The sequence below is a fragment of the Netta rufina genome, assembly GCF_964035555.1.
Source record: "Netta rufina genome assembly, chromosome: 21".
NCBI classification, from domain to species: Eukaryota; Metazoa; Chordata; class Aves; order Anseriformes; family Anatidae; genus Netta; species Netta rufina.
Genome location: NC_140145.1, coordinates 7,589,143 through 7,610,746, shown reverse-complemented (window position 1 = coordinate 7,610,746; position 21,604 = coordinate 7,589,143). Strand labels below are relative to the sequence as shown.

Here is a 21,604-nt window from a genome sequence, read left to right as displayed (position 1 = left end):
GCTGAAAAGTTCTAAGTATTAAACAGTTCTATTTCATAATTTCTGCGAAGAAAATAACTTACCTAACTCAATACAGGTAATTCCAAGAGACCAAACATCTACTTTGCCATCATACTGCCCTTCATCCATGGCTAAAATCACTTCTGGGGCCATCCTAAAATAGTAAATCAATGCTCATACAATTTTGTTCAGCCGAACACATTATCATCAGCAGTGTTTCAATGAAACAGACTATTTCACTGATTTCAGCTACCACGAACACAAAATTCCCCAAGATACCAGCCATGAACATGGGATACTGGAAACAAGGATCAGTTTGTATGTGGATGGACCTCAGAATGCCACTCAGCTGGGCACCCACACTAGTACAACCCCCTAAGGAGGCTGCACGATGTTTTCTTGTGCTTTGCCCAGCTCTCCATTCATGAGCATCGCCACCATCTCGCCCTCCCACATTTCCAATAGTTTAGCTGGCTGGCCAACTCTGGTGAAATAATTATAGCATGCAGTTGTGTAAACACCACAGATTCGGTGTAAGAGATCAAAAGCATACAAGGGATCTGCAAAGGGTTTTGTTCAATGAACCTGGCCTTTCCTATGAAAGAAAAAACACTTCAGTTATTTCAACAGCCAGATGCGGTAAGAACATACGAACTGTTAAAGCCACTGGGGGGAGGGATTAAAATATACCTCAGGTTATTAAATCCCACCCCCACCACTTAAAGTCAGGGTAAACAGAACAACAAAATATTTTTATTACTTTTTTTTTTTTTGTGAACTACAAGTACAAGGAGTCCCAATTTCTTGGAGTCAGAACCTAATTACGATTTAATCTCTTGCAAAGTACATTTTATCACTACCACAACTAGAGGATTACAAAGCTAGCTCCAGTGAAGTCCAAATACATTAAATACCCAGTAAATGATCCTTTCACTTCACATAGCCAGAAACGCTTAAAACACTTGGCTTACCAATATGGCGTCCCCACAAATGAGTTGGCAGGAGATGCTATGGAAGCAGATCCAAAGTCAGCAAGTTTCACCTGTCCTGGCTCTGTCAGCAGGATGTTTCCTGCCTTGATATCTCTGGTTATAGAATACAAACGTCAGTATTATTCCTCTCCAAAAAAGAAAACCTTCTATAGGACACAACAAGCATTCACATGTTCAATCTGCAAAATACCCACATTTCCTCCAAAGACAAAACCTTTAATCTTTGGGCTAATAGCTTAACATCACCCTTGATCTTTGAATCTAGCTTGTCTCAAAAATCAACTTAAAATTTCAGCTACTTCTAATGGCACACCTAGATAAGTTTCATATACAGTTCAGTAATAACTCCTTAACCAACATTTATAAATGTTTTTCAGGAAGTCCTAACAGTGCAATTATTCAAATCACTTGTCCTACTAAAATGTAGCTGGTACTTTAAATAAAAGAGCCATTTGCATCCTATCCTTGCTGTGTGTTTCTCAACACATGAATTCATATATAGCCTTTTTTTTTTTTTTTTTTTTTTTTTAATATTAACATTCTCCTCTTCCCAACAATGTCTCTACTGAAGCTGCTGCAAGCTGTTTAGGTGAACTCAGTCTACCTTTTTATTCATTGCTTCAGGGAACAATCAGCACCATACCAAGCACTGAAAAGCTTAGCAAATTCTGCCCTTGTGCAGAAATTATGAACGCCAGACACATTGCATACAGAGATACATAGCTTGCTAGGATTTTTTTTTATTATTATAAATTACTAGTTTGGGAGCATATGGTCACTGCAAAAAGAAAATACCTGCTTACGAATATTAGATTTGGGATGAAGAGGATACAATCAACACGGTAAATTATCTATAAGTGCATGAGACAGCAAAAGTATAACCACTTACCTATGGATCATATTGTGAGAATGCAAGTATGCTAATCCCTGGAGAGCACCATGGGTAATTGCTGCTATTTCCACTTCTTGCAATGGCTTTTTATGAACTTCAGGAAAGAATTTATTTGAAATTCAATATTAAAGAAAACAATGTAGTTTGCAGCATGCAAGTGAGTACTGTTAACAATGTAAACACAGAGAAAATACTAAAACTTAATTTTACTAGGTCCAGCATGAGAAGCAAATGTGCAATTTAAAAGTAGTTCACAGCATAAAATATACTCTATAATCAGATGTAATCTTTCACTGTAAAACAGCAGCTATTTACTATCAAGAGACTACTTTGCAACTGAAAACTACATTCTTGTCAGTTTGATGACAATTCTCCCAGATATGTTTGAAACTCAATTTTCCATCTAAGTTCCCAAACCCTAGAACTTTATGACAATTCAGACACAAATAAACAAACTGCAGCAATAAAGGTGACTCCCAGACAGCTCAGCCTTTTGTCCTGAAATGCTTCTGGCAAGGGAAGGAGATGAGCAACTTACTGAACACACATATTTCTTCCAAGAAAGTTCACTTCAAGAAGCCTGACAGAAAAGCGACCATTTAACCAAAGATCCCATCAAGTAAAACCCTAATACTGCTGCAGTGCTATTTCGGTCAATAGGCCTACAGTTGTTAGTAAGCATTAGGATCAACAGCAAGGGTTTTCAGAAATAAATCTTGAACTGCCGTGACACGAGAATCTCAAACTCAAAAGAAAGTAAGGAGATGACTGACAACTTACTTAAAAATAATATGAACTAAAGAAAAACTAGGCTTATCCAGGAACATTAATATTCTACAGAACAACACCACATTCACATATGAATTTCCCAAACTGTCTACACATATTCTTCTCCCAAAGGAAACTATGTACTCAGGAACCATTCTATGGTTCTCTAACATCCTACCTCTGTACTACTGATTTTCTGGCAAGTAAGCATGTGTGACATACCTTCTAGTAAGTCTGATGCTGATCCTAAACAATATTCCATAACAAGCTGTATGGGAAGAAATCAAAATAGCTGTTAGAAAATCTCTGATAGCAAACGCCGATTTTCTAGATTTTCCCACAGAAATCTAGAAATAATTACTGGTGCATAAAATGCAGCCTAGACTATTGGTCTGCCCCATGTCCAGCAAGGAGGAGAAGGAGCATGACATTTTATAACAACAGACTGCCCTTTAATAAACTCCATATGCTTAGAACTCCATAGCTTTTATGCAAGAAAGAAAGGCGGGTGAAAAAATATTCCAGAATATATTGTATCCACGAGAAGCAGCAAATTACTGTACTGCAAAACAAACCTATAATAAACAACAATAAAATGGTATTTAGAGTGACCAGCAAAAATCCTAGCACGGATTGTATGCTAAACTTAGCTGGGAATCAGCAGTGCTCAGCTACAACAATGCAAGTATTGCTTATAACATAAGCCCCATCCTAGCACTGACCCCTCACACAAGAGCAGCTCTCACTGGAATTAGCACTGCCTTCTTGTGTAAGACACCAAGCAACAACACTTTTAAGGAAGGCAAGAACATTTTCAGGGCCAGTTATGTATTGTATTACGTACCTTATTCTATATGAATGTACCCAAGACAAATGTTAAACTGCACGTAACAAGCTTGTCAGAGTATTAAGGGGCTATTTAGAGATTTACTTCAGATTTTGTTCCAGTCAGATTTAAAAAAAAAAACAAAAAAAAAAACACTAAAACTTTGTCCTACAGATTTATTGAAGCTGATACATGAACACTACTTACATCTTAAACTATTGCTTCAGTGATGTGATTTCTTTAGTCCATAATACTAGAAAGACCTTGTCAATGAAAGGTGCTAAATCACATTTAGTTTGACAAGATGCTTCCTCTACATAACCAAACGCATCTATTCCTACACACAGTTTTAAGCAAACAAAGTCCAATAAACCACATCTAGTTTCAGGGTTTGGTTTTTTGTTTGTTTAAATCAAATGCCTGAAATTGGTTAGGAGATGACTGCCAGAGATAAAAACAGCTAGTTGGTTTTGTCACTAAAACACACGCAGAAAAAAAACCACCACCACAAACAAAACAGCAGAAGTAAACAATATACAACAGAAGCATTTAGTTAGATAGCAGAAATACTAACAATTCAAAACATACTTTGTTTACAATTATCAGTAGGGATTCAAGCCTATTCCATTAAAACACAATTGAACACTTACTTCTGGAACACATTCAGTCAACCTGTAAAGTACTGAACCGCTAACACTCAGGGGCATACCAAATGTTCTGTTCAGTGATCTCAAATATCCAATAAAGTTGACATATTTGTCTCCCAGGCAGTACCAGTGAAATTCTCACTTTTCCTTAAAGTGAGAAAAGCGATGGAGATATTTTTTTTCTCCAGTTTTTATTTATATTTTAAATAGTCAGTCCACCAAGCTAAACACATCACAATAACAGCACAGTCACCTGACTCTGCAAGTTAAAGGGAAAACTTTCTAAATCTTGTTTCCAAAAACTACATGCAGTTTTGCTGAGCATCTCTAAGGTCCTTGGCTACACTTATCTGCGTCTGTGCAATGTAAATGTTCAGGTGCCTCTTGAGAGCCACCTGGAGATATTTTAAAGCACCCTTAACCAAGGCAAGAGAAGTGCAGAGTGCAGCAGATGCTTACCCATGCTGTATGTTCCCGCAAATAGCAGCCTTTGTATTCTATACTGTTGGGGTGTTTTATTCTTTGGAGGAACTTGACTTCCTTAATAATATCCTGCCATTTCTGTAGGAAAAAAAAAAAAGGAACAGAAAGACTTCATGAAACTGTTGGTTTATTTTTTTTTGGTCAAGTTAGTATGTCATTTATTTATTTTAAAAGCCAGAAATCATCCTTAAATTCCAAATCAAAAAAGTTTCTATCAACACCATGATGCTCACTACTTAACTCCTCAACTGACCTACAAAATAAGAAGTTGATCAATTAAAATGTAGGGGAAGGATCTCTCTTCGATGTAATGTTTTGTGTTTATAGGTATGCATAGGATATACAGGTAAGCACATGATACCTGAGGAAGTACTGAAGCAATCCTTTTCTAAGGGATACCATTTCTGCTGTCAAATCAAACATACATCCTGACCTGAAAAAGGTGTGGATAAGTGTCCTTTGGCAGGATCAGATATCTCTCATTTAACTCTTATAAAGACTTATCCCTACTGGGAAGTACACTGCACTGGATGATGCTCCATTTATCAGCTGCCAAATATCTACGTTCTTGATAACACTTCTCCATTACTAGTTTAATCCTTACAAGGAACAATTTAACATGAGTTATCTTTCAATAAGGGAACAGTTTTGCAGGAGTAAAAGAATAAACAGATAAAACAAAATTCAGGTGTATGATAAGGGGAACTTTGCCAGTACAACTTAAAAGTACAGAAGAGGGCAAAATGTCATTTTCCAATATGTGCTTAGACACTTTCATTGCTCCCTTGGAGAAAATCACCAAGTCCTTCCATTTGCAGCACATCCACCCATCCTCAGGCAAGAAAAGCAGAAGCTAGAAAGTGCAATGGTAAAAACAAGAACTACTGGAAAAGATGTTCAAAAAACAAATGCAGTAGCCGAAACCATTTAAGTATGCAGATGTCAACACGACAGTGTTGACACTGAAAATGTTTTTGAGAAAGAATATCAGTTCTGAAGTTAATCAGAAGCAGAGAAACCTCCCCCAGTAACCAAAAGGGTCAAAGGTTGTTTTTCAGGCCCTGTTGATCTCAATACCTCATGTGTGTGTGGCTTGCAGTCATCGATGGACAGAGGGTCCAGAGACTCAAATGCTTTGGAAAACATGTAAAAGCCCCCAGTCCTCCTCAATAAAAATGTTGAGGTTAGAGGCACAAAGGAAATGAGGGAGCATGTAGCAACTCACTGACTAAGTGCTTCTCAATACCAGAAATTTTATGAGAAGGACATTCGTGCAGCTACGCTAATATAAATTTTCTCACTGACGCTCTCATTCCAGCACAAGGATGACCTGGTTGCCTTTGAGGTACTAAGCACTAAAAGCCAAAGCGAGGAAGCGCCACTCGAACTTCTTCTATATTGGGATGAGAGAGGCGATATATTAGTCAAGACTTATTCATGATTTCCTGAGCAAAAAAAGCTCTGAGATCACATTAGGAGCGCAGTGCTACATATTCCAAAGGTTTTAAACTTATTTTAAAAACGAAACGTGCTTATTTTAAGGAGTGATTTATCCCACCAATTATAAAATCTTATTAAGAAAACGAAGTAAATATAAACGATACCAGAATGCCCTTAATGAATTCTCTTTACACAGACTAGATCATAACTTTCGCAAACTTCTGAATAAAACAAATAAATATAGAAGTAAAATATAAAGCGTTTTAATCCTGGTCTTATTACTTTCTTCAAAATAAAGAAACATACGCATTGAAGACAAACAAAAGCTATTTCTGAAGCATGCACAGTTTGTTTCATTCATGTGAATAGAGTATTTATAGCTCACAGTAATTAAAACAGTAGGACAAGTAGTAAGTACAAATTATTCTTTCATCAGTACACAGTTAAACAAGTCACTGCAGTGACAAAATAGAAACATGCATAGCAAAATTAACTGTGAAGCTAGAATTTAGGAGTGCTGGAGACATTGCCACCTCTACCTCCTACACATAGACATACAGACACACACAGAAAGGAGGCAATGCTTCAGCTCCTTGTAGCGCAGATGATCAATACACAAAAGGCAGCACAGAAAGCAACGAGTTGTTAGTCAAACTCATCAGTTAGACTGCTTCTAAGACTGGGATAAAGAGCATGGAGGGAGGACTCAACTATAAATGCCTCGAACAATATGCTTGCAATAAATACTTCTGCTGAAAAAATGGCACCCTAACTTAATAGATGTCATTACCAGAAATACCAAATCAGCTGTTCACGTCTTGTTGGGCTTTTCAAGAATCCGTATTAACACTTAAACGCTTGAAGTATAAAATCAATTATCTCTGTTAAGCGTCTTAAGAAAAAACACACATCCAGGGTGGCCAAGAAAACATTTAACATTTAAATCTCAGAGGCCTACTTTTACAGATCACTCTGCAAGGGCTACCTTAATCCCCAGCTCTGACAGCTCTTCCCTGATTGTGCTGCTGTTCAGATTTTCACACTCATTCATTCACTGTTGCTTTTTGCTTTTGTTTTACCTCCTCCTCAAGACTCATTTCAGGGAAGGATGCATTCTGCCTTACTACTTTGTAGAATGCAAAATTCTCCCTAAATCTTTCACTGCTGCATCCGTTGCTGTTATTCCTAATAAATTTTTGTACAGTAAGCAAAATGGTAATAGTAAGGGAAAAAGGAATTCAGAATTGAATGTCTAAGGGCAGAACGACAACTCCTTTTTTTAAGATTGAATACAAACATAACAAGCATACTATGTGGCCCTGCAAATGTGCACTTCATGTCTGAAAGCAATGAGCCTTACTGACGTTTCCCAGGAGCAGATTAGACAGATATACACTGTGAACAGTAAACAAATTTGTTTTGTTTATACAGTCTCCCCATTCACCTTTACAGTTACAGGGAAGATCTCTCTTGCTGTAGCTGAAGCTAATTAAAATCATCCCACATAATAAGCATTTGCAGAGGTCAAGATTTAATACGCAGGATATTCTACATACCTCATTGGACTGCTTCCCACTATATGACATTTTCTTGATGGCCACCACTTCATTGGTGCGCACATCACGTGCCTGAAACACGAAAACATGAGGCATCAGTTTCTTCAAATCATCATTTCCCATAGGATGTAAAACAAACACACACAGGGAGTAAACTCTGGCAGAAGCAAAGAGAAATCTTTATCCTTTTTTTTTTTTTTTTAAAAAACTTTTATAGGGAGTAAAACTAAAATGTCTTCCAAGGGGTGTGACTGCTGCATCTCTGAGAAATCTGTGAGACAAGGTGCAACAATTTTCTGTGTTCAGCAAGTCTCTGCAGGAGCTGAATGCCATCACTCCTAAACTAAAAATCATAGCTTATAAAAGCAGCTGCAATTCCAGCAGGATGGATCCTCTCTAAATCAGCTTCTCTCACATCCCAGGTAGATTCCAGACAAAACAGAAGCGAGGCTCAGCCCCCTTATTCCATCTCGAACATAAGGGAAGATGCCACAGGATCCTGCTCTAGCTGGTGACTTTCTTCCCAGTGCTCACAAATAAGCTGCCGTGTCCTGAGGGAAGAAAGATCCTACAGAGATGGCAGCACTCTACGCGACCCATCGTCAGGCTCCAGCTCAGACTTTCATTTTCTTAGCCTAATAACATTGTTGTTTATACTGCAGAATAAATGCACGTGGTTTTTCACACATGAACAATCCAAGCTAAGATGAGTTTTGTTTAATTCAGCACCAAAGGGTGGCCCAGGTGCCCTTACAGGACAGGGCCCAGCACCGCTTCACCCCGCTGGGATGTCGGTGCCAACCCCAACCCCAGCCTGCACTCCTGAAGGGTTTGGGTGGCACAGCACTGAGGGTAGCTCTGAGCCTCTCTGATAAGCATCATCAGCTTGGATACGAAGCCAAATGATATAAATCAAAGTGATGTGCATCGCCGAACTCGCTGATGACTGATGAAAACGCTGATTTGTAATGTATTGGTACTACCCAGCACAGCCTATCCGGACAGGGATTAATGAAGTATGAGGACTCTGCCTTTGGTAAAAAGGGTTTTCAGTCATATTTTAATTCTGTCATTCATTGAAAAAAAAGGCTCCCAGAATTCCCTGTCAGTCTTGATTTCAGCCAGCTATGAGATGCTGGAACCAACACTATTTTTAGTTTTCTTTCTGTCGGAGAGGACACTCCCTCCAGCCCTGCTGATATTGCAATATTTTAAGGTTTGAGGGGGGGGTCTGGTTTTATGTTTGTTTGTTTTTTTTTTAAGCAAAGAAGAATAAATTTTTAACTCCTAGACCTTTGCTAATTATAGGCGATCTCTGAGACATTTGAGCCAGTGAAGAGCTGCAATAAAGCAGGCAAGCAAAATACTACAGTGGAGCAGAAGGAGCACAGCGCTAACAAAAGAGAGTGGGTTATTCTTCTGCTCCATCTGCAGTGTTCCCGTGTAGTAGGTTTCCTGTGTCAAATGAAAGCTATTATTACATTGCAGAACATGGAGTAGGGTGAGGACAATACCAAAATGATTCAGAGGTGCCAGACTTGCAGTTTCTAAGAAACTAAACCCATGAGGTGAACCAGCAAAAGTCGTGTTAATTATAAAATAAACTTTTGTTGCTGTTGCACTATTGCAGGATGTTTAATGTGACAGAAACAAAGAAGAAAAAAAGAACAGTTTCTCTGATGTGTTAACTTAGCCAATTATCACGTAAGATAAACATATCACCCCCTTTTGGGGATCACCAGTAAAAGGAAAGACAGGATCTGGATTGTTCTACTTGTTCATTACTCCCACATCTATTTATCATCAACATTTGGGGCCCAGGCTGTATGCAATGAAAGCAGACTGGTGGCTGGGTGCTAAATATTAGAAAACTCAAGCAAGCCACCACTGGCTGCATTTGCATAACACCTGGAGCCCTTCTTTGCTGTAGGGGGACTGAAGAGAGACAACCCCACAGCTGACACCCCAGTGAATGTTAAAATCACAGTTTTGCTTGTTTTTTTTTTTTTTGTTTGTTTGTTTGTTTGTTTTTAAGTTTCCTTGTGATCTTGAAAAACTGGAAAAAAGAGAGTTCCTAGACAAAAGCCATGAAGTTGTTAGAAGGCCAGCTGACTTCATCCAACCAAACCAGGCGTGCTTTATGGCAGACATTTAGGGGCATATATCCTCTGAAAACTCCATACAAAGGTTTAAAATCTGGTGCCCCTGAGCAGTGACACAAGCCAGGCACGAGCAAACAAAAGGTGGAGTATGTCATCAACTTTGGTAATATGTTTTTAAGCAGTTATTTACTCTAATCCAATATTACACTGATTAGATAAAATTTAATAGTTTACATTAGCAGAATCAAAATCCTGTTAAAGAAACTTGATTTTTTTTATTTTTTTCCAGCTATACAGAATAATAAAGGACCCAAAACATGTGCCCTCTACCTCATTTCTTTACGCTTATTTCACCTAAACTAAATTTTTCTCCCAGGCCGCCCATCCCACCTTTTGGGTTTCTGCTTGAGATACCAAGCATCATGTGGAACAGTTTCAGATTCCAGCTCTTAGTATTACTGGCAACAAAAAGATATCATAATTCAATATTGGTATAGGTTAAAACTTTGTAGCACACAAATAACAACAGTTTATCTTCTCTGCTGGAAACACTCCCTTATTTAGCAAAAATAGAGTCCCCCAAACAGACATTAGCACAGTTTGCAGGTTATCTCCAGCTGAATGCTTGCTTTGCATACTCATGTGGTGCATGCATTCCTTCGTAAGTTACAGTATTTCTGAAAAACTTCAATAATATTTCCACTTAGCAGGAAGACAGATTTTGTGTTCCTTCCTTTCATAGCCACGCTTTAAGCAAATGAGTGAGGTAAAGGCCGCAGGTGAGTACTGCTCCATTCGAAAACATTTCCTCCTCCAGATCTGTTCCCAGACACTGGCAGCTCCTAGTTTTAAGCAGGGAACAAAATTAAGAAGCTTTTCCTAATTAGTTCATCTGTGCTGCATTAAATTTGTGCTGGAAGGTTCCCAACATGGTCTGCTGCAATTATTACCAATGAATAGGCACCTCATAAAATACTGACACAAATGGCTTTCTGAAGGAACATTGGCAGGTTTGGCCACACCTCCTGTAATTATAAACGTGAAAAGGTTTTCTGAGGAAAATGGTTTTTTAATGAAGGTCTCGCAGTGTGCACTTGGGTTAACATACGGCAACCTGCACATGAGGTTCCCATGAAATATCCCACCTCCAGTCGAGCTCTACAAGCAGCCTGGGAGAAACTACTGGCCAGACGCTCACATCGAGTAAATTTTGTACAGATAAATACTGGGATTCCTGCCTGCAGTAGGGAAGGAGGATGTGACAGGCCCAAGGATAACAAAAGCACCAACATTCAGGTGTCAAATACAAAGAATGTCTTTAAGGGAGCCTGTGGGGTATGCACGAAGGGAGAGAACTCTGTTTCTCTCAAGGAACAGGAGATGACAAGGAGACAATCAAATCAAAAGAAGTGCATTGCCGATCAGAAACGATGGAGCCAAAGTACGTTTTTTGATTTGCAGAAAAATCCCTACTTGCCACAAAACCTAAAAGCACTGGACAAGGGCCACGTCTCCCGTTTTTTCTTTCTGCAAGCACCTTAAAGATGCCGTCAGCCTGTGAACAGGCAGACCGTGCAGACATAAAAGAAAATCCTTCTTCCCCAAGCACCATACAAAGGTTCACAGTTTCTTTTCCTCAACAATTTCAAAAAAAATCTCTGTCCACAGTTTGAAGACAAAAGGAAACACAGCTACAATTCGCGAGCCACGAGGCTACTTACAAAATAAACTGCTCCGAAGCTTCCATGGCCAATCTCTCGGAGATCTGTGAAGAGCTTTTCTGGATCTTCTTTGAAGAAGAGCTCTGCAATTTCGGGGTCCTTCAGGCTGCCCGCTCGGCTGGTTGATGGCATCCTGCTGGGCAGTTAGCCGACCGACTATCTGGGTTTAAAGTGCTGCCTCAACCCTTGGCTCATCTGTATGAATGGAGCCTCTTCAGCATGGATCACTGCAAGAAAAAGATTGCAAAGCCTTCACTGGTTATCCTCTGCTCAAAGACACAGAAACAAAGCAGCGGAGGAGCAGCCTCCACTTCTTCCAGAGCAAGCAACCCCCTTACACGAAGCAGTGCAACCTATCTGCTGGGATGTCAAAGTCCCACTGAGGCACTGGTCAGGTATTTATTTCTACAGAACACAATTTGAAATCAAAGCACAAAACGAGGCGCATTCCTGCCCCAGTGTCTGCTCAGCCCCCTGCACAGGGGTCAGCAGAATCGCGGTGATAACCAGTTTGCCGCTAGCGAGCCCGTATTACTCTGATATCCCCTCCCTGAAGAGTTACACATGCCATTAAATTCCTGGTGGACTTCCTAAAGTGGACCACAACTGCATGTTCAGACCCCGTTAGGGACGCACGGAACCTCTCCTGTTTACATTTTGCTGTCATTTACTGAAAACGCGCCCTGGAGCCCATCCATTTCATAACACATCACGAGGTTGTGCTCAAATCTTCCCGTCTCTTAGCTACAGGTGAAAGCCACGCAGCCATCGCGAGTGAAACGCCTGCTTTTTCATCCTAGGGGAAGAGCCCGAGGATTGGGATGTCCTCTCGGTTCCCCGCAAATTATCACCAATAAACCCAACCCCGTGTCACTGGCAAACAGCTGCTCACACAGCTCCCTTCCTTCACACAACCCTTATCTGGTCGAGACTTGTACTTCTTTTAATTCATATTTTACATCTCAAAACCTACCCTTAAAGTTTTACATCTTTATGGCAGAAAAAAAGGCACTGAGTTGAATCAATCTCTCTATGGCTGCCCATTTCTCCTCCTTCCCAGGACAGTAAGAGCTCCACCTTTCTCCAAGCCTCCAGACCATCAATGAATCATTTGTTTTCCCCTCCCTGCAGAGCAATTCTGACATGGAAAAAGCCATACCCCTGCGTGTTTGTGCTCAGTGGTACTCTCCTCTAGACAGATGCAGCACGTGGAAGTGCCAAAGACTGCCTGCTCCTTGTTAGTTCAAACAACTGCCAGCACGGCTACAAGGAGCGCACGATCGTGCGAGAGACAGCCAAGACGTACCTAGCTGTAACTGCAAGGTTCTCCAGCTTTCCTCCTGAAGACATGCGTGGGAGAGAGAAGGCAGAGCAGGGAAGCGAAATCCAGCATTTTCATAGCTCTCCTCCAAGCAGATTCAACAAGATTTATAACATAACCCTGGATGTGTTTCCACGCTAGCCCACTCTCGGGGGCCGAGGGAAAAAACGGGATTGAAATCCCAGCGGTGGAGCAAGTACAAAATCCATGCAGAAGCCAGGCAGCTGTTCACAGCTCTGCCGTACCCCTCTCACGAGCGTGCACAGGCACATTTTGTATCGATGCCAGCATCGTCGTGGGAGCCTTCAGCCCGTTAGCACAGGACACAGCCGACGGAGCAGGGTGCACAGGAACAGGGCTGCCACCTCCCCACCTTCCCTTGCAGGAGGCAGTAACTCAGGCGGTGTGGGAAGGGAAATCGATAGCCACGACTCAGCCCCTACCTGCAGCACGCTACGTTTCTGGAGACTGCAAGGCAAGTTGGGTTTTGTTGTTGTTTTTCGGCCTTTCTTTCAAAGGAGCCAACAATATTCCACTTGATTCCAGCCCTAACAAGCACATAACACTGAAAGACAACTGTTTCGCATTTACAGCCCCGGCCGAAACAATAGACAAAAAGCATCAGTCAGAGGAGGGAGAGAAAGGGGCTGGGGGAAGGGAGCTGATAACCAGAGCACACTCAGTGTTATTGAAGGAATGCTTCTTGGATCGACGGTAATGATGTCATGTTCCATCTTTTAAGAAGCATCGGATTCTTACAAAAAGGACATTGTTGTTCAAAAGCAACTGCTGCGATCCCAGAATGCCCTTTTCCCTACATCTGTTAGTCAGAGGGGCTAGGCTTGGATAAACCTGCTAATATGGCCAGCAGGCACACGAGCCAGCGGAGGAGAAAGCCCTGCACACACACGGCCAGGACCCCTCGCAGCCTCCGCTCAGCCTTCCTCCCAGCCGGCACCCAGGGGCCAGGCTGGGCCCACTGGGGCGAGCTCCAAGTCCTGCGAGCATCAGGGCAGATGTCCTTATCCCTGTTCTTAGAAGTAACTGCTGCTTGGAGATGTGCGAGGGTAAAACCAGCGGGTATTAAGAACTTGAAGAGAGTAGGTGCAGGAGGATTTGTGGCACTCTGCTTGTCATCCTTCCTGCTCACACGGATCAATAAAATGCATCGGTGTAAAGTCCATCCTTAAGAAAGCTGCCTGCAGTGCTCCTGTTTTTAACGATGTGAGAACACCAAAGCTCCCCAGATATCTTTTTGCCCAGACAACATGCCCGGCTTGCCACAGCTCGGCCGGTCCAGCAGCCGACACACTCAGCCCCCTCGTGCAGAAACAAGACCTGAACGCTTTGGGGAATGGATGTTAGGTCTACGACCATGCGATGTGGCCATCACCTTATTGTAAATGTATTGAAAACACAGATGAACCTTAAGAAAAAAAAATAAAAATGAAACTGCATCTAAACTGCACCGAAAATTAAATTATAGACCGCCAAGCAGCTGGTTTCTAAATGACAGTCAGGTCGCAGTTACATATTTCACATTCTTCCACCCGGGCTCTCTCTTTGCTGCAGCTCCAGGGTCGGTGCAGCCCTCCCATTACACCCAGTTGCTCCCAGTGGACAGGACCAGTCGCCTCATGGTGGTGGTGGAGGTCTGGAGGCCGACAGATGGGTGCCCTGGGTGCCTGCACCGCTCCCTGCCGCCCAGGGGGCATTTGGTGTGTGTGCTGCAGTGAGGTGAAGCCCCCTGCTCTGCCCCGTTGGTACTCGTACCCAAATGAAGGGACAGAAAAAACATCTCACGGCGTACAACACCACGATCCCTACTGCGACTGGTTCCACTCGTAACCACCCAGATGCTGGAGGAGGCAAAAAGGACTCAAAACAAACCACGGCTGGAGCAAAGCACAAGTCCAGACCAGCTCTATTTTCACGTATTGGACCGAACTAGATTGACTGGCTGGCTACCATTACTAGTACTAATGGCACTGATTACAGGCCAAGATACTTTTATCAAATTACTTTCATCTGAACAACTGCCAATTAGCAGAAGCTGCGTGCACGCATCCACAGCAGGCCGTGAATAAGGCGTCGCGTTCCCTGTAATCGTGGCCAGGCTAAAAGCACACGCACGCCTTGACCCGCGGCCCCAAGGAAGCTGGAAGGTGCAGAAGGGGTAAGACCTGTTCCTTGGGACCTCTGCCTCCCGTCTGCCGGGCCATCCCCTGCTCGAGCCGGACCCAGCCCTGTGACTAAGTCCCCCCGGGATCCTGCAGAGCACGAGCACTGCTCTGCTGTATTTATGTGCCTCTTGAAGCATTGCACTACAGAAACTCTAGAGAAATTAGGAGAAATAATGCTGGGTGCACATTTAGTGAGGCTGGTCAGGCTACTCCTGTCCATGCTGCACCCAAACACCCGTCCTACAGCACCCCAAGGAGCTGTTCCCATTAATAAATCAAGGCACCGGGTCTGTGCTGCCAACGAGAGACAAGCCTACTCACCGAGACTTCCACCTACCTGCCCTGCAACTCCTCAGTCTCCCATCCAAACCCAGCCATGATGATGACCACAGGCACCTGGCTACACGAAGCACCAGTGCCTCAAAGCACTTCCAGTTCCTTCAGATGGTTCAAAAGTTCGTGGAGACCCAAACGTGACAGCTAATGCACAGGGTGGCTTGTAGGATATTAGCATTAAAAAGCAGCACGCGCTGTCCCTACAAATGAAGTTTCAAAGAACCAACATATTCAACATCCTTCGGCTTCTCTAAGTAGGAATATTATAACTGGGGTTAAAGAAACACCTCGGGAGCTTGAAATGAAAGCAGTGAGCAGATTTCTGCATGGTAAGGCAGCCCACCACCCTGCCTCTCTCCATCTCGCTGGGTACCAGGGGCACACTGCAAGGGCTCCGGCGATGGCTAACGAGGACAAGAGGAATGCTTTCCTCCATCACTGACCTACAAACAAGCAATTATTTGCTGTTTGAGATGTAAATCTTGCTTCACATTACAGTCATCTACCACACGATACACTTCGGACAGCAAAACTAATAAAAACTTATCCTTAACATCAAGTGTAGGTACACTAGGTAGGTCTCCCTGATAATGTGTGCATCAGGCTTAAAGACCTGTTCAGGAGGCCACTACCTGTGATTTTTAGGGCTGCACTCTGTCAGCAGACAATAAGGAGAATAAAATATCCAGCACAAACACACCAACCCTCTGATATCCTCCTTAATCAAAGCCACGGAACTGGGGGAACAAACACACAGCCCACCACCACCATTTGGAAACTGGTATTTAGTTTTTATTCCTTTAAGCATCTCCATCGCATGCAGCGCAAACACTTGCTAAATTTTGGAGTCATTTCCTCTACTAGGACCTAATGCAAAAGCATCAAATAGATGGGCAACGAGTGCATCATGCCACTGTCAGGAGGGAAAAAGGATTTTCTCTCACTTGCATATGGGTCAGATCCAGGGAGTGTATGAAGCCGAGATTAAATTATCCACTCAACACACTATTAAAATTTTCCTGAATGGCTTCCAGCTGACACTAAAAATTTCCACCACTTTCATAAATATGGTAAACTGGAACTATTGAAAGAACTGACTTTGATTTTTTTTTTTTCTTTTACTTACAATTTATCCTAAAGCAAGAGTTAGATGGTAAGAATGCTTAAAATACTGACTCGGAAATTTCTGTTCGCTTTCAGTACAGCACTGAAGCCTTGACTTACAGTCCCAGGATTTTATATTTTTTAAAGGAGCAGACAAAACATTTTTAAATACAGTCTGAATAGAAACAAATAAGGTTAAAAAAAAAAAAAAAAAAAGCTACATTATAGAAAGCAAGTTGCTGACTGTACACAAAACGTGCAGCAGTCGCTATTTATGCATTTTCAGGCAATTTCCTAAATACGAACCACACAGCATCCCAACCAGATACACAGCACGTGGGAGCTGTCTGCTCACACACCGCACAGGGCAAACCTCAGCTGGACTTTGAAGAAAGGAGTTGCCCAGCAGGTAGAGGAAGTTTCTTCTCTGACTCCCAGTTGAGCTGCCAAAGAGGCTCTCCTGGTTCACAACTACGTAAGCCCAGGCATCACTTCAGTAAGACTCCACTGCCGAGCCCAGGAGGCTGACAGCAAAACTTCTACAGCACTGCAAAATGAGGCCACGGTGCATGCAAAGAGAAGGCAGCACGATGAACAGCGTATGTAGTGTCTGAGGCAGGAGATAGAAATGGTTTGTGCTGCTTTGGCACCTACCCCTCCAAGACATGGGACGCAATTCCTCCTTCCAGCAAGCTTGCCCAAACAATATACCTGTTACCTGATTTAAAAAAAAGAAAAATAAGAAGTCCTGCCAAGTCACCAAGTGCTGTGGATGTTCCTTAAAACATCTCTCAACACTGGCTCTGGCTCACCCAGTCTACTCTTTTTTTCCTGTTCTGATAAAAGTGGAGAACATCTCCAGTGGCTCAATGTGGAAAACAAGTTATTCTCTGCTCACTGCAGAAAAAGACCATTTCCTTGAGCAGCTAAAAATCAGTTTCCTGTCCGTGCTCGATTACGCCGTGGCAGATGGTATCAAAACAGGTGCATTCTAGGTGACTCTCACAGCGGAAAGCCTATCAGCATCTCCAAGCCTCACAAAATGACTGATTTTAGCACTCGATTCATGTGAAACCACACACCGCAGAGTGCTTGCGTACTTGGGTAAGCCTTTCCCATCAAGCTAACAACATGCTTCTCCTTCTAGTTCTGCAATTTGGAAGTCTTCCTAGAGTGGTAATTAAGGAGAAAAAAAAAAAAATCCCCGAAATGAAACAAGAAAAACCTGGAGATGCAGCAAGTGGCATTTTGCTCCTCCCGTGCCCTGGAAGAGGGGCAAGAGGCACTGAGGAACATCTTCCCTGGGATCCTGCTGACTGCCTTCTGCTGTTTAGTAGCGAGCTGCTGCTGAGATGAAAAAATGCTGACAATGTCATGAACTTGCCCTTCTGATCCATGATTCTAAAATCATTGGTTTTGGATTGCTTGTTCTCCACCAGGACCACCTGCCATTAAGGAAAATGGAGGTGCAGATGGACGGCGCTGTATCAGAGACTGTCAGGAAGGTGTTCAACATTCAGGGGAAAAAAAAACACATCCAAAATGTTGTCACTAAATTGATTAAAGAAGGAACCACCCTGAAAATTATGCCAACCACAGGCAAAACAAAGACACGTGGGAATGGGCTGAGGAAACGGGAATGCAGGCAGTAACTGTGGACCATGGAAAGCCCCACTGCAACACTGTTCTCTGCACTGGCACCTCAGTCTCGAGCTTGTACTTGAAAATACATATTGTAGAAGTGAAAAGACAAGAGTGTGTCTGCCAAGGGCCGAAGCAGGTGAGATCTCACAGCCTCCACAAAGCTCTACAACCCCACATGCACCTGGGTACCACGAGCGCTGCTCACTGCGAGTGATCTGAGGTCCTCCTTTGCAGCAGAAGTTTACAGCAAAGAACGGTCATAAAACGCTGGCCCCTTTATACCTTCTGCATTCCCGTCCGTATGTATTTGTAGAAGGAAAAGATTATAAGGGTAAGAAGAATTTGTAGCTGGGTATTGTGGTGAATTCTGGCAGCTTTTTGTCTGTGTGAGCAGCCACGTTCAAACAGCCTTTTCTTCCCCAACATGATAGATTCTTCTTCTTCTGACAAAGCAAGCCTATCACTCCTGTAAGATTCCTTTTTCTACTTTAAAAAAGATTTTTGAGGAATGGTTCTCTCCTGGAAAAACCTCTTTGCAGATTTTTTTTTCTCCTTTCTTTCTCTGCTTCGCTACCTGTATTTTTTTCTTGTATTATACTTCTTCACAGAATAGCCTCAGGAAGATACTTTTATCTTGGAGTACTGCTTGCATTTGCCTTATACATGCACTTGTACACTGTGCGGCTTACTTTGATTTCCTCTCAAGATTCTGACACTAAAACGTCCATCATAACTCCCTGAATTACTTACCCCAGCACACTTTCTGATCCAGTTGAGCTGTTCTGCTTGGATGTTTACTTTCCAGGAATGTCACAAGCAAAAGTCAGAAAGTTAAGTTTCCCATAGCTCAGGATCGTCTTCTGGGTTGGGTGTAAGTGTTTATTAGGATGATCTGCACCAGCAGTAAGCCAGCAGCGATTACCAAAGCAACAATTACCCTGTGCTTTCCATTTTGTTTTGTGTTCTGTATTTCTATTACTTAAAATAGTCAGAAAAGATAATTATCTAGGTAAGCCTGTTCCCGTGCTAAAGACAGACACTCCAAAGAAACTGAATCTATTTTCACAACAGTTACACATGCCAGTTATAAACAAACACGAGTACACCTAACACTATCAGCAATCTTGGAAATATTGCTTTTGTTAACTGGCAATTTCTGCAGCGTCACTCACCCAAGAAACACAAAATCTGTCACTGATCTTGCGGCTTAAACAACACAAAGAAAACACCTTAGTGATGCAGTTGAAAGAAACATTAATACCAGAAAGCATCTTGTATTTTTTCCTCCTTATTAAAGCAAAAACATTCAATTGGATCAAGTTAGGCCTACACAAAAGCTGAAAAATGGCCAATGTTTGCTTCCCAAGGACCAATGTCAGGTACTCCAGGAAGCGCTAACCATACCCTGGCATAGCCAGCACTAACATCTCCTGAATCCCTTTGCTTGTGATAGTCCTGGTATATTTATTATGAAGGTCAGCTCTAAATTTAGCAATTCCTTAGGCTAGCAAAGCTATGAGGAAGACAACTGGAAAAAAATGAAATCTTCTGCCACCTTCTTTAGCAGTTCATTAAGTTCTGCCAGCTACTTACCTTTACTTGGTGAAGCATCGCACCAAAACGTGTTCTGCACTGAATCACCTGCAGGCAGCTCGTGCCCACCTCTCTCAGCTGGCACTACAGTGATTGAGGAGTGTGAGGTTTGACGGCTGTAGCACAGGAGATGCTGCTCAGCGGCCAGGAGAAGGTTGGTGAGCAGCCAGCTGATGGGAGTCCATCAGGTCCAGAGGGAAAAATACTGGGAAACTCCAGCTGCCCATAAAAGAAACTAGAGCCAGATGTCCTAATGGGACTGGAGCTTTAAGAAACCCTTTCTTGACCCCTAAACCAATTCTGCCTCAGAACAAGGAATACAGTAAACAAGCAAATTAGCTGTTTTGGACTCAGACTCAGAAATAAGCCACTGAAGCCCACAATATAGGCAATTACCCTTGAGAAAAGAAGTAATTAAAAAGTTTCAGTATCATACCCAGTTTCAGAAAGGAGGCCTGAAAGGAAGCAATTTGAAGTCTTTCTGACCAGTAAGAACAGGAAAACATTTAAACCATGCACACGATTGAATTCAGTGGGACACAGCTCCAAATCTTCCCTGAGCAAGCAGAAACCTGGGGACACTGAAGCCAGCAGCAAGGATCTGGGATTGAAATTAAATTGAACAGAGAAATCCAAGAGAGAACTGGAAGATTCTGTGGGAACTGTCTTGTAAAAAATAAATAAATAAAATAAAATAAAAGCAATCCAGCAAATGGAACAACACAACCAAACCCACATCAGCCAGGGGCCCTGGGCAGTCGCCCATCCACTCTGCTGCCGGGCTGGAGGGCGAGGGGACAGCGAGGAAGCCAAATTACTCACAAAATCGTGATGACTTGGCTCTGTGAGAAGAGCAGGTATCACAGATCATACATCAAGCAAGCTGGTCACTCAATAAATCTGGAAATTAAACATCACTGAGCTACAAAGATGAGCAACTGTCCCAGGAGTTACTTCAATAACTCCAGAACAACGTCAGCTCCTTGCAACAGCTCCTGCTCCAGGGCAGCACACACCAAACCGAACAGAATTGACTGAATATTTGGGGGAAATAACATCCTGATCTTGGGGTGACCCCAAGAACTAACAAGCCAAGCAGTTAGACTATTTGTCATTCACGTAACAGAACAGGGAAGGGTCTTCAAGAAGTACTGAGCGAAGCCTGGTACACAGAATTATTCTGAGCATTGGTTTGTCGTAGGTAGAAACCAAACCACCTCTGGACTGAGAGCTGAAATACTGATAGAAAGCTCTGAAAAAAGCAAGAGATCAGATAGATGATGAAACGCTCCAAGGGAAAAGGGCCTTGCAGCCCCTGAGCAACCACAGGTACTGTGCAGAACCTGCAAAATATTTGCAGTTAAGGTCTCAAATCAGAGAGGAAAAGAACACGAGTTTTATTTAGGGCAGTTGACAGCACCAAAAATGATACAAGAACCATAAAAAAATAATGTGAACGAGCAACAAAACAAGAGATGAAAGCTCCCAAAGTAATGAGTGATCAAGCACACCCCTACTCCCAAACTAAACATAACTCACAAGAAATGAGCCTTGGGCAGACAGCTCAATGAAAATAATTGCACAATTACGTGAAGACAATGTCAAATTAAGAAAAAAAAAAAAAAAAAAGAAAAGAAAGAAAAAAAGAAAAAGAAGAAAAATCAACTACAAAAATAATCTAGAATTTCTGATAAAAATCATTAAGAAAATCTCTGCCATGGTCTGCTCCTGGCTATTATTCCCCACTCAAATCTACTCGCAATAAAATCAAAGTACAGTACAATAAGGCTTCAGAAGTACGAAATCATAAATGTCCAAGAAGACAAACTAAACTCCATGAGAAAAGGTGTAAAAGTTAAAAATGACACATAAGAAAGTCATGTAAATGCTCACACTTCAAGAGCAAGGGGACCGTCCATAAAATGTAAGAGCAGCGTATTTATAACGGTGAAGGAATTCAACCAACCAAGCTATAAAGACCAAAATTAACCTGCAG

The 21,604-nt window shown here is 42.2% G+C and overlaps 1 protein-coding gene across 1 annotated transcript in view; it reads right to left on the bottom strand.

Annotated features, from left to right (window-relative positions):
• Positions 1–21,604, bottom strand: part of TAOK1 (TAO kinase 1) — a 64,967-nt gene that overhangs the window by 24,896 nt on the left and 18,467 nt on the right. The window contains exons 2-8 of the mRNA XM_084299493.1: positions 11,428–11,654; positions 7,605–7,676; positions 4,585–4,686; positions 2,875–2,920; positions 1,882–1,978; positions 972–1,085; positions 63–154 (exon numbers count right to left, since the gene is read on the bottom strand). Of these exons, the coding sequence (XP_084155619.1) occupies positions 63–154; positions 972–1,085; positions 1,882–1,978; positions 2,875–2,920; positions 4,585–4,686; positions 7,605–7,676; positions 11,428–11,559 (655 nt within the window). The 5' untranslated portion in view covers positions 11,560–11,654. The remainder of the gene's footprint in view (positions 1–62; positions 155–971; positions 1,086–1,881; positions 1,979–2,874; positions 2,921–4,584; positions 4,687–7,604; positions 7,677–11,427; positions 11,655–21,604) is intronic.